The sequence below is a fragment of the Dipodomys spectabilis genome, unplaced genomic scaffold (genome assembly GCF_019054845.1).
Source record: "Dipodomys spectabilis isolate Male_0828 unplaced genomic scaffold, ASM1905484v1 ptg000365l, whole genome shotgun sequence".
NCBI lineage: Eukaryota > Metazoa > Chordata > Mammalia > Rodentia > Heteromyidae > Dipodomys > Dipodomys spectabilis.
In genome coordinates, this window is record NW_024871042.1 from 12,317,437 (window position 1) to 12,330,366 (window position 12,930).

Consider the following 12,930-nt stretch of genomic DNA (forward strand, 5'->3'; position numbering starts at 1 on the left):
TGAAGCCCTGGGTTCAATTCCTCAGTACCACATAAGCAGCAAAGGCCAGAAATGGTACTATGGCTCAAGTGGTAGAGTGCTAGCCTTGAGCACAGAGAGGCTCAGGGACAGAACCCAGGCCCTGAGTTCAAGCCCCAGGACTGGCAAAAAAAAAATATATCTCAAGTATCAAAAAAAGTATCTCAAGATGGAAATGTGGCTCCAAGTATTAAGGCACTTTCCTAGTAAGCACAACATTGAGATAAAACCCCAGTACCCACCCCAAATCATAGTAACAAATATTGCAAAATCTGAGGTAGACCCTAACTAATGAAAATATGGTCCATCCATAAATAAATGCTCAGTCATGCATTTAGTCAGAATGGATTCTTTCCCAACCCACCTTTTGTCAAGAAATTACTGAAACTCTCAAGCTTACAGTTAAAACACTTTAAAAAAGAATTCATACTCCAAGAAGTAAGAATCTTTCAACTTTTATTTCTAGGATACATTCATTGGGAATCTTTTTGTTTCTTTACAATTTTTCCCCTAAGAGAAATGAATACAATAAAAATATAATCCAACTACCAGCAATGTTTGTAAGCAGAAAAGAATCTAAAATCTCTGGTGTGATAATATAGGATTCTTTAAAAAATATAAACTTCATACCAGAAATAAAGCCTGAATATTCTCTTTCTTTAAAAATATAATTTTTCCTTCTTTGCTCTTCCATGTAAATCTTATAATCAACCATTTACCTCTAAAGTCTATATTTAAACCAGCAATTATAACACTACAGCAGACTGTCCTGCTTTGTATCTTGCCTATCCTGTGAATCAAACTAACACCTGCAGGCCTTTCAAAAATGAGATGTCACTGGGTTATAGCAAGACTCATCAAGATATACTAATAAAAATTAGAAAAGGAAACCATTAGAAAACTGAAACCTACTTAACAAATTATATTTTATCCTACTTAGGAAATTAGAAAGGTATACAAAGCACTTTTGCAAACTGTAAAGCTCTAATGGAAAACTTTTTTTCATCTTTTTGACAAGAAAAGCTGCTGATTGGTACAGTGTTTAGGATACAAGACTGTGAAAAGCATTTTTTTCTGTAACTCTTACATTTAGGAGGGTATATAAATTTCAAAGAGGCTGGAATCTGGATACAGGATCATATATAGACTGATTGCTTTGTAGTGAAATGTGACTCTTTTTCGCAATTGGGAATAAAGTCCGAGCAGCACGCAAATAGCTTTCTGTAGACCAAAACTTTGCACAAGACAGAAATCAGGACATTTGTCTCCAACCAGGAATACTAGAAATTAGGCAGTTTTCCCCAAATTCTAATTCCACTATGCATAGCTCCATTTTTTTAAAGTACAATCCATTTTATAACAGCATTCTAAAACCTCACATAAATGGCCTGAGGATGGTTCCCTTATGAAGAGCAACAACAAAAGCCTATTTATAAACATGGGAACAACATACAAGAGCCATACAGTGAAACGCTCCTACCTCCAAATGAACAGCACTAATCATTAACTTTATGGGTATTCTGTAGAATACAGGAAGCTAAGCAAAGGACTAAAACATTAGGTAAAAAAAATGGAAGCTTCTTTGTTTGCTAAATAAGAGAAGTTTTTTCTATGTCTCTTTCCAAAATGAGAAAGATCTATGAGGATAAACCTAGCACCAATTACCCATAAGATAGTCAATAGAACAGAAAACAGGTGACCTAAAGAAAGTTAAATACTGTAAGGATGTATGAACTGCCGAGAGGATGGGTCTGGGCTGCCACATCACACCAAGGCTTCGCTATCAGCTGACAGGGAGGCATGCTGGAGAGGATGCCTCCAGGGCTCTCTCACTCATTCTCCTGTGGGGTCTGGGACCAGGCCAGCTTTGCCTGGGAATGGACTAACTGGCTTTCCAATGATCTTTTGGCCCTCTGATGCACTTCTTTCTTTCAGTGCCCTCTTTACCCAAGAGAATATTCAGGCCAATTTTTTTTATTCTTGCATTAGGAAATATAAACTAGCAATCTGGGATATCCCTAACTCTTGAGTGTTTTATGCCAGTACAAGGTACCTCAACTACCATTTACAGAAAAGTCAAATAAACCCATCTCACACTTTGATGAATCCAGAGTGTTAAAACTTAGCAATAATACGTAATTTGCCAAGGTTTAACCACTGGACCTTAAACCAATTTCAATATTCATCATTAATATTGAATCAAACATGTCTGTGTTTCCCACATACAACAAAGATTCTTGAAAATATACATGTTTTTCAACCAATTTACTCCCTTTTACAATCAGATCTTTACTCTAACATTTAAAATATAAATCTAAATTGTCAATGAAAACAACAGTGGACTAAGAGACAGTATCATTTAAATGAAACAATGCAGAAAGTCATCATTAAACTCAGAAAATAAACACAAATGGATGCATTGGAAATCTGTTCTCGGGAACCCCACACAGAACAGACCCACTGTGACCCTGGACAGCTTGTGCCTTTCTCCCTTCTCATTCCATGGTGGGTCTTGTTTTTCCTGTAACTCAATATCCTCACAGCAGCGACCAAGTACAAAGCCTGTTCTGCAATTAGTACATGTTCTCAACAATTATTCTGCGTGCTCAAAATAGCCCAAAAATTGAGGAGCCAAAAAAAAAGAAGGGCTCAGACCTTTGTCAACAACAACATTGTTATTGGATTAAGCCAATAAAATAGAAGAAGAGTACAGGAAACTTTCTCCCAACAACTGTACATAGACAGTGCCAATGACATCAATTTATTTTATTCAGATTTTGAAGAAAAATTCTGGATGATTACCAGAATTTGTATCAATTTCTTGGGGAAGTTAGCAATAAAACATTAAAGATGAATTATATTCATTCGAAGAATCTTTGGTAACAACTGTGTTTCTTCTACAATATAAAACTTCTTAAAACAATTGTCAAAATTAATTAATGAACATACAAAAAATAAATTAAGATACTATCCTTTTGGTTTTTTTATAAAATGCCCTTCTACCTGTTAACTTATACTGCCTGTGCATTTAAACACAGTATGTTTAACTTGTGAACATACAAAATGAGAGACTAATACCAGAAAGAAATTAGACAGTAATGAGAATCAATGACAAACATAACAATGACAACTGTTCTTAAGTAATTTATTTTTAAATTATAAGATTTACAATGTCTTGATTATGCAAAATATCAAAATGAAATTAAATCAAATCAAGAAACCAAAAGAGAAAAGAAAATTTAGTTTCCTTGAATATCAGTACTGAGACCATCTTCATAAGTATCTGATGTCCCAACTGCATCATATGTAAAAAGTATGCTAGCTTCATTCAGAAGGCTCACTGGCAGCTTTAATTTCTCATCTTCAACTTTTATCAACTATAATGTAATTTATTTCAAATCTTATTATACCTAGTATTTATACTGCAACAGTAGCAAAATCTCACATGTGCAATCAAATGTGAAACTGGGGCACAGCTTTTAGCCGCAGACAGAAATAATACATTGTATTCAGTACAGTAAAGTACATTATATTAACCAGAGCGTAGAGTTTAGTACACTTTATTGCAGGATTGATATTTCTTTCCCTCTGAACTGAACCAGTTGAGCTTCTGAGCAGAAACATTACTGCTGAGGATAGTAGGACTGCTGTGGGGGCTGAGGGAAGGAGTATGAAGGCTGCTGGGGTCCTGGGTATGGAGCCTGTCCAGGGCTCTGGTGGTACACTGGTGGATATGGCATGTTAAACCCGTATGTGTAGACATTATAGCCCATGGGCATGGGCATTTGGCAATACCTGGTGGGGAGAAGAAGCCAAAAACACTGGGTTAGTAAATCAAATACTTGAAATATATAATAACTACTCTGATTACTTTTAAAAGCCATTTTTCTCTATTTACAATCTAGATAACAATACAGAGAAAAGGAAACTATTTTCTAGGTACTTCTCAGAGAAAAACCATTCCTTTTCTCTCATTAATTAAAATGAAAGAATATCAAACATGACAAAACTAATACTCTCAATAGTTCCTGCTCTGTATGAGTCAATATTCACTATAATGCATACAGATGTACACCTACAAATCATGACTTTGCAAGTGTACATATTAAGTAAAATTTAGAGCTTTTTTTTTTTTTTTGGTCAGTCCTGGGGCTTGAACTCAGAGCCTGAGCACTGTCCCAGCTTCTCTTGCTCAAGGCTAGCACTCTACCATTTGAGCCACAGCACCACTTCCAGCTTTTTCTGTTTATGTGGTACTGAGAAATCGAACCCAGGGTTTCATGCACGCTAGGCAAGAACTCTACCACTAGGCCACATTCCCAGCCTCTTAGAGCATATATTAACAAAGGAAGTAAAGTTTTTTATATAAATAAATAATTTTATTGTTATTAGGATGCTGTACAAAGGGGCTACCATTTCATAAGTCAGGCAATGAGTACATTAATAATGTCACCCCAAGTATGTGTGAGGCATTCATGGCTCATGCCTGTAATCCTAGCTACTCAGGAGACTGAGATCTGAGGCCTGCACTTCAGAGCTAGCCCAGGCAGGAAAGTCCGTAAGACACTTATCTCCACTTATCTTCCAAAAAGTCAGAAGTGAAGTTGTGGTTCAAATGGTAGAGCACTAGCCTTGAGCAAAAAAGCTCAGGGAAAGCACCCAGGCCAAGTTCAAGCCCAAGTCTGGCACAATAAAAAGTAAACAATAGCCAGACGCTGGTGACTCACACCTGTAATCTTAGCTACTCAGGAGGCTGAGATCTGAGGATCGAGGTTCAAAGCCAGCCCAGGCAGTAAAGTCCATGAGACTCTTATCTCCAATTAACCACCAGAAAACAGGAAGCGGCACTGTGGCTCAAGTGGTAGAGCATTAGCCTCAAGCTGAATAGCTCAGGGACAACGACAGGCCCAGAGTTCAAACCCCATTACTGAACAAAAAAAAAAGTTAAAAAATTACCCTGGGGGGAAAAACAAATTACCCTGGCTGGGGATGTAAGTCAAGGGTAAAGGATTCATCTAAAAATGTGGTCCTGGATTTGTCTTTTTTTTTAAAGGCCCTGGATTCAATCAGTGCCAAACATACATACACATACACACATACACACACACACACAAGAAAGAAAAGAAAAAAAAAAGAAATTGGCACACAAAAAAACTAAACTTTAAGTAATTCCCTAATGAGATCAATTACTCAATGGTTTGTTAAATTCCAAGATTTCACAGTACAAGTATGTAAACAAGGTTTTACCAATCTTGCCTCTAACTACTTATTACCTCAATAAAAGGGGACAAAGGAACAAATACTGAATTCTACATGAGAGAAATATGTTTAATACCAATGCAAAAAACTGAAAGGGTACATTTTAAGAGCCTAGAAGATGGCTATTTAACTATTCAAGTGATTTCAATATTATTTTAATTTCCAGGTAAGCTGACCTTGTAGCTTATTCATCCATAAGGCCTTTTTAGAGAAGGGTTAACAATCTTGTCTTTAGAAAACAATATCTAGACACCATAGCCGATATCCTGGAATGCGCTACGTGGTCCTCTTACCCGGGATATCCTGGATAGGTAGGATAGGGTGGTCCCTGGGCCTGAGGAGGAGGTGCTGAGCCAGAAGTCTGTGATGGAGCTGGTGCAGCAGTCCCCACCCCCACTGGAGGCGGAGCAGAAGCAGGAGGTGCTCGATTTGCTGGAAGCACAGGAGGTGGAGGCCGGGCTGGGGGCTGAGGCTTAGCAGGCTATAAAGAAAAAAATAGGCACTGACTACAAAACTTTCATGTGTCTCGCAAACTATTAAAACAAATTATGGCATATGAGAAACTAACATCCAATCAAATATACTTCCAATCGCCATTCTTAAATATTGGCTTATTACTCTAAAAATGTGTCAGAGTAGAAAAATAATTCTTCAATTTGTGATAGCCACCCTCTTCCCGATGCCTAAGATCTATAATTTGCTACTTCCACCAATGGTTGGACAACTGAGATGGAAAGTAGCATTAAGGTATATGGTATATATATATATATTTTTTTTTCTCCACCTAGTCCCTAAGCTTCTTTATTTAAAAAAAAAAAACTCCAAACATCTGAAAACTTAAAAGAAAATTATAATAAAGCAATCATACATCTATATGGAATTCTGTAACTATTAACACTATAATACTTCTTTCATGTAGCTATCTCCGTATTTATCTATACATTTGCAGATCCACTTGAAAGTTACAAACCTGACACCAGATTTCAGCATTCAAGTCACAGTAAGAAAATTGTTCTATAAAATCATTTAGCAATTATTCTCAGTATCACTAAATATCCACTCCAGATCCAACATTATCACAGATAAAGCTCTTGTGGCTGTTTTTATGAGCTAAACACAAATCACAATCTTTGCATTGTGCTTAATTAGAATAAATCTTTTAATTCTTTTAACCTAGAACACCTTATGTATATTAGAAAAGATCAACTCTTATGTCACATATAATGTCTCATGTTCTAGAATAGCCAACTGTTTGCTAACACCAGTTTAACTTAATCACTTTACTTGCTATAAACAAAGTCATTCTAAAGGTTTGGTTGAACTCAGCTTAGTTTTTCACAAGAGTTCATGATACAGTGTTCTACATACTGAAATGCATCCACCTGACCCAGGTGGTGACCACTAGAACCTCCAAAGGAAAACTGTTCTTCCTTTAGAGCAGGCAACTAATGTTCACTTCCATCTTGCAAATATACTGGCAGTACTAACCGGCATGCTTCTTGGAGCTGGTGTTGGAGGAACTGTTGCATGTCCCCCTGCTGGAGAGGACTGATATGCAGGAGTAGGAATTGAAGGAGCACTAGGTTCTCTGGCAATGCTTTGCTGCAAATCCCTTTTTAAAGACATTATAAATACACAGAATGTGGGGGAGAAAAAGTACATAAATACCAAGTCTGATTTTTTTTTCACATGTAAAACAGATAATGGCCTCTAAATAATGATATTTTAGAAATATAGCACTTCTATTTTTTTTACAACATTCCTACTCATGACTAAAACATAAATCATCTTTGTACAGCTTAACAAAATAAGGTTCTATTTTATTTCTGAAGATTACAACTAAAGATAAATATTTTTAGAGATCATAACTACTACTTAAGAACACGTTAAACTAGACAAGCATCCCTAAAAGACAGCTCATTATTTACAGACAAAAGATAAAAAAGACAAAAGACAAAAAAAAAACTACTCAAAAAGTAACAGAAAACACAAGGCACCAGTGGCTCATGCCTATAATCTTAGCTACTCAGGAAGCTGAGGATCTGAGGATCACAATCTGAAGCCAGCCCAGTCAGGAAAGTCCATGAAACTCTTACCTCCCATGAGCCACCAAAAAGCCAGAGGTGGAACCGGGACTCACGTTTTAAAGCAAAACAGCTGGGTATAACACTCAGTCCCTGAGTTCAAGCCCAATACCAGCACACGTGCACGCGTGCACACACACAAATTTAACAGAAACCACAACCATTTGATCATCTAGCTAATACATGAATCACTGTATGACATCAACATTTATACAAAACAATATGGCCAGGTATGTAATCCTAGCACTCAGGAGGTTAAGGCAGGAGGGATTTCAAGTTAGAGGACAGCTTGTGCTACAGTGAGACTCTGTCTCAATAAACCAAGTAAATGAATTACTACCTACCCAACCCACCTCCCAAAAAACAACTGTTAGAGCACTGCTCAAGTAGTAGAATATGTGCTTGGCATGTACAAGGCCTGGGCTCAATGGAAGGAAGGAAGGAAGGAAGGAAGGAAGGAAGGAAGGAAGGAAGGAAGGAGAGAAAGTTAACTATATGATGAAACTGCTATTCTAAGAAATATATTACTGAGATATATTATGTCAAAAGAAAACTCAATTTGTTGCTAAGGTAACTTACAAAAGATAATGTTGTAAAGGCCATTCAAACAGTACTAAACATTAGGAGAAATTTTAACTGTAATTATCCCCAAAATCTCATAAGGCCCTGTTACATCTAAAATACTATGCTCAAGTTCTCACTACGTTATTGAACAAAGCAAGCACGTGTCTCTGAATGCCTATACAGAACATCTGCCCTGATGTAACAATCCCAGCAATCTCAGCAACTCCTCACACCTACCACCTACACTTGAACTCTCAAGAAGGACCCTAGCTAAAGGATAGTCACTCCAAATACAAAAACTTAACACACCATTATCAAAAAACAAAACTACTTAATTTAAGTAAATAACTGCTTACAAGGTAAACTGAAAAGTTGTACCCAATATTAAAATTCTAAAAGGTCCAATTTTGAAATATCATTTTATATATATATAGAGAGAGAGAGAGAGAGAGAGATATAAAAACCTGGGGCTGGGAAGGTGGCTCATGGTAGAGCACTTACCTTGCATGCATGAGGCCCTGGGTTCGATTCCTCAGCACCACATAAGCAAAAAGAAAAAAAGCTGGAAGTGGCACTGTGGCTCAAGTGGTAGGGCAATAGCTAGCCTTGAGCTGAAGAGCTGAGGGACAGCGCCCAGGCCCAGAGTTCAGGCCCCATGACTGGACCCAAAAAAAAAAAAAACCTCTCCCACTAATTATTCATTTACTAATGATATCAATCAAAGCTATTAAATTGTAAGACAAATAGTGTAAAAAAGCAAAAATAAAATGCCACCAGTATTCCTATACCCAATAACCATGCCATGACATTAGTCTAAATCATTTGTGAAAAGTAAAGGTCAGGATAGTTTTTCATGAAAAGATTTCAATGAAGTTAAAATGAGGAATTAAAATTCAAACCTTCTAGCTAACAGGTTTACATCTCACTCATCAAGAAAATGAACATTATAACCACAATGTGCCAAGCAGAATAATTAATGGTGAAACTGAGGAGCCACAAGACTTCTCACAATGTGCTGCTAGTAATATAAATGAGTACAACCACACTGGAGCAATCTGACTGGCAATACCACATAGCAGCTGGGCACTATTTCCTATATGTGTACCCAGCAGCACTGGGCATACCTGCTCACCAAAAATAGGCAACATCTAAGGCAGGAACCACTGGGCAGCTATAGCTGTAAAATACCCACAATGGAGCTAGTCTGAATTAAGGGTATACTCTAAGTTTAAGATACATATTGGAATTCTAAGATCTGGTGTAAAAAAAGTATCATGTTCAAATGATAATATTCTAGATGTACTTAAATGAGATACACTACTGATATTACTTTTAAGTATTTCTTTTTTTCTATAGCTACATTTTCAGTAGCTTACATCACTGTTTAATATTTCACCATGGAATTATAGCCTTATTCCACCAGTCCCACACAGCTAATTCATTTATTCTTTTACTTCTAGCAGCAGACTGGCAAACTAATCTGTTGGGGGTTTTGTTGGTTTTTTTTTTTTTGGTTTTGTGGTGTTTTTTGTTTTTGTGAATTGCTTTATGAGACAAGGTCTCAATTTGAGTTCATTAAACTCAAAATTCTGCTGCCTTTGCCTCCCAAGTTCTGGGATTACAGGTAACCACTACATCTAGATAGGACAACTGTATTTTACAACATTGGTGCCAGGATAATCTGTGTAATAACCCAAAACTACAAACTAATGAAAGCATCTCATTTGCACTGAAATGAGAATAAAGATCTATAAATATTCACAACTAAATGGAGGAGTCTCTCAAGTACAGTGTTCAAAAAAAGCTAGTAACCAGAGTTTATGACTCCATTTCTATACTGTGCAAAAACATGAAGTAACTGCTCCACACAGTTAGAAAGGTAGTCACCATGAGGAAAGAGTAATTTCACAGCACAGATACAACTTTATTTCACCAACTCTGGACACAATTCTTCCATGCCCATAAGCAATGAAGAAATAAATAAGCTCATATGCCATTTCTAGTAAATGCTAATAAATTCCCCAAAATAGACTAGATACACTCAAGGAATTTTGCTTCACACAGACTGCACCTTTCTGTACTTTCACACCAATATATCATGTCTACTTCCACAACGTGCCAATGCAACATATTAGCCAACTGTCAGACTGGCACCAGTCTGAAAAGTGCTACTTCAGACTAATTTTAATTTTCTGTTTATACTGAAGCAGCTATTTCACATGTGTAAGAGTCACTTCTAGTCCCTGCTCTGCAAAAGTTACGGTCCTTTCTTTTTTTACTTTTCTTTTTTTTTTTCATTACTAAGTTCGAGGAGTTCTTTATAAGCAAGGTAAATTAGCCTGTGGCCTATGAATTAGGCTTAAATATCATTTTCCTATTTTGTTATATCTTATGTCTGCTTATCATGCAGGGAGTAATAGTTGTTTTAATTCACTGTGAAATGTTCATTCAGAATTTTCATACTCTGGTGAGTATTCTTTATTAAGATTTTTTAGAAGTTCATTTTTCTATCTTCAAAGGTACAGTATCTTTCATCACTACTGGGTCAACTTTCTACTGATAAGTAAGCAAGTAATGGCTCCTTCAGAAAGGGACTTTTTTTGCTGATACTTTCTGGGCTATTCATCCTGTCTTCCCCAAGTGTTGTATGTCTCATTTTATGCAAGGAATCTATTTGCCACTGAGTCTATTCACTGTGCTTCCTGAGATCTACTCTCAGGCATTTTATCATCACTACCATGATCTCCCTTTCTTCTACCTAACTTTTTGCTCCTTTTCATCCTTCCATTCCCAAACTGTGCAGATCTTTGCTTGTTACTTTGTAGCAATTCTCAGAAGAGAAATACTCAGAAAAGAAATTGTTCTCTCATACTACAAGTTTATCCCCAAAGTTTTCTACCTGACTTTTTTTATGTGCTGGTCCTGTGCACTGTACCTAAGCTTCTTGGTAGTTTACTGAAGAGTCTGACAAGACTTTCCTGCCCAGGCTGGATTTCAAAAGCGATGCTCAGATCTCAGCTTCCTGAGGAACTAGGATTATAGGCATAATCTACCAGCACCTGGCTCAACATGACTTTTGTTTTTTAAGAAAATACTTTTAATTAGAACTTGATACATCAAACAAACTTACTTTAAGAGTTCATCTCTTTCTGTTTTGCGTGCAAATACTATATCACTGCATTTGTTCTGGAACCGGAGTAGGATTTCAGTCAACTCATTGTAAAACTGTAAACAGAGAAGCAATCCAAGTAACAAAGACAAATAGGTGTTAACCTGGGGAGTAATAACAGTCTAAAGCTAATAACAATGCTGGTTTAACACTAAAGACCACTTATTATGCAACTTATTCTATGTAACTCAAAGTTAGTAAAGAAAATCATTTTTTACAGAACATTGTCATCAAAAACTAGATGGTAAAAGTTTCACAATCATAAACATGTTCTCAATTTCTAGAAAAAAGTCAATGATTTAGTAATGACCCTGAATCCATTTAGTGAAGGTTTAAATTTCACATTCACTACAGAGATGCAGACGTTATTTCAGTCAACCTTAAAAGACTATCCAAAGGCTCTCTAGGGAGTTTCCTCAGCTTATCTATTTGAACAAGGTATTTATCCAAACTAAAATGACATTTTACTCCTCTCTATATTCCGAAGCCTTCACAGTGATTTTATCATCTCTCCAGAGAATTGTACTTTATACCAAATGTATCTCATCAAGATAACTATTCGGTGATCATTATGGAACTAAGTACCAAAATTATACATCTGAAAACTTACAAGCCATTTGTTCTCTACGGAGTGTAATAATCAGTAGGAACAAATACAAGCATCTCTCTATAAAGTTTTTAAAGGACAGAAAAGAACAGCACTTAAAACATAGTTAGTAAGCACTTTGATTCTCAAGTAGATCACAAGCCTATCACAAACCACTAGTGAAGAATATAAAAGTCATGCATCCCCAGCCTCTTTTCAATCAAAGATCAGCATTGGTTACTCCTAGTACCTCATAATTCATTCAAATGGGTCTAGTTCTAATCCTCGAAAAGGTGTCATTGGCCTTTTGACCTAATTCTCACTACAGGAAATACTTATATTCCCTTTCTGCAGCTGTAATATATAATTTACTCTTAAAGTTCTAACAAAATGCGACTAACTTCATTAAGCTTTCTCCCTTTTAACAAACAAGAAGGTAAAGGCATGAAAACTACCAAATTCCAGGCAAAGAATAATTTGACCCACATAGAAATACCAATAAACCTCCAAACTACATTTTCCCATCTAGTTGATTAGCTAGTATTTCTCCTCTGTACTTCATACCTTTGTGCCCTCTTTCAAATTAGCTACAAGTTCAACAAAGTTGTCATATGCAGTAGCTAAATTCTTCAAAACTTCTTCTCTTAAATTAGCTTCATTGTTAGATTGTTTCATTTTTGAAAATTCTTGATGTGAGACCTTGTTAAAAGAAAGGTAGATATAATGTGCATTTATTTATAAAATCAGTTTAACAACTACATTTTTATTGATCCTTCTCCCAAATGTGAAAATTATTCAGGGTTCCAGACATATATAAATTACTAGAAGCACCTCATATGATATTTTTTTTTCTTTATGAAACTGAGACTTGAATTCAGGTCCTCATACTTGCCAGGAAAGCACTGTACCACTTGAGTCATATACTAGACCCTGTAATGTTTCTTTGGAGATAGTACAATGCTTTGAAATTTTCCTTAAGTAAAAATATCACAAATTCAGTAGATGTCAAAATATAACCAGTAATCATTACAATTTCTATTAATCTGTAACTTTAACAAAAAAAACACCATCAAAATAAACTCTTTTAATGCCGGCACCAGTAACCAGCCACTCAGAGGCTAAGATCTGAGGATCGTGATTTGAAACCAGCCAGGACAGGAAAGTTTGTGACACTCCTATTTCCAATGAACTTCCAAAAAGTCAGAAGTGGAGCTGTGGCTCAAGTGATAGAACACTAGGTCTTAAACAAA

The 12,930-nt window shown here is 36.3% G+C and overlaps 1 protein-coding gene across 2 annotated transcripts in view; it reads right to left on the bottom strand.

The window, feature by feature from the left end:
* Nucleotides 1–457: 457 nt before the first annotated feature.
* LOC122096126 (programmed cell death 6 interacting protein) overlaps nucleotides 458–12,930 on the bottom strand; it is a 62,078-nt gene continuing 49,605 nt past the window's right edge. For both annotated transcript variants that reach the window (XM_042666544.1, XM_042666543.1), the window contains exons 14-18: nucleotides 12,245–12,379; nucleotides 11,056–11,150; nucleotides 6,766–6,889; nucleotides 5,571–5,758; nucleotides 458–3,813 (exon numbers count right to left, since the gene is read on the bottom strand). In XM_042666544.1, the coding sequence (XP_042522478.1) occupies nucleotides 3,642–3,813; nucleotides 5,571–5,758; nucleotides 6,766–6,889; nucleotides 11,056–11,150; nucleotides 12,245–12,379 (714 nt within the window). In that variant the 3' untranslated portion in view covers nucleotides 458–3,641. The remainder of the gene's footprint in view (nucleotides 3,814–5,570; nucleotides 5,759–6,765; nucleotides 6,890–11,055; nucleotides 11,151–12,244; nucleotides 12,380–12,930) is intronic.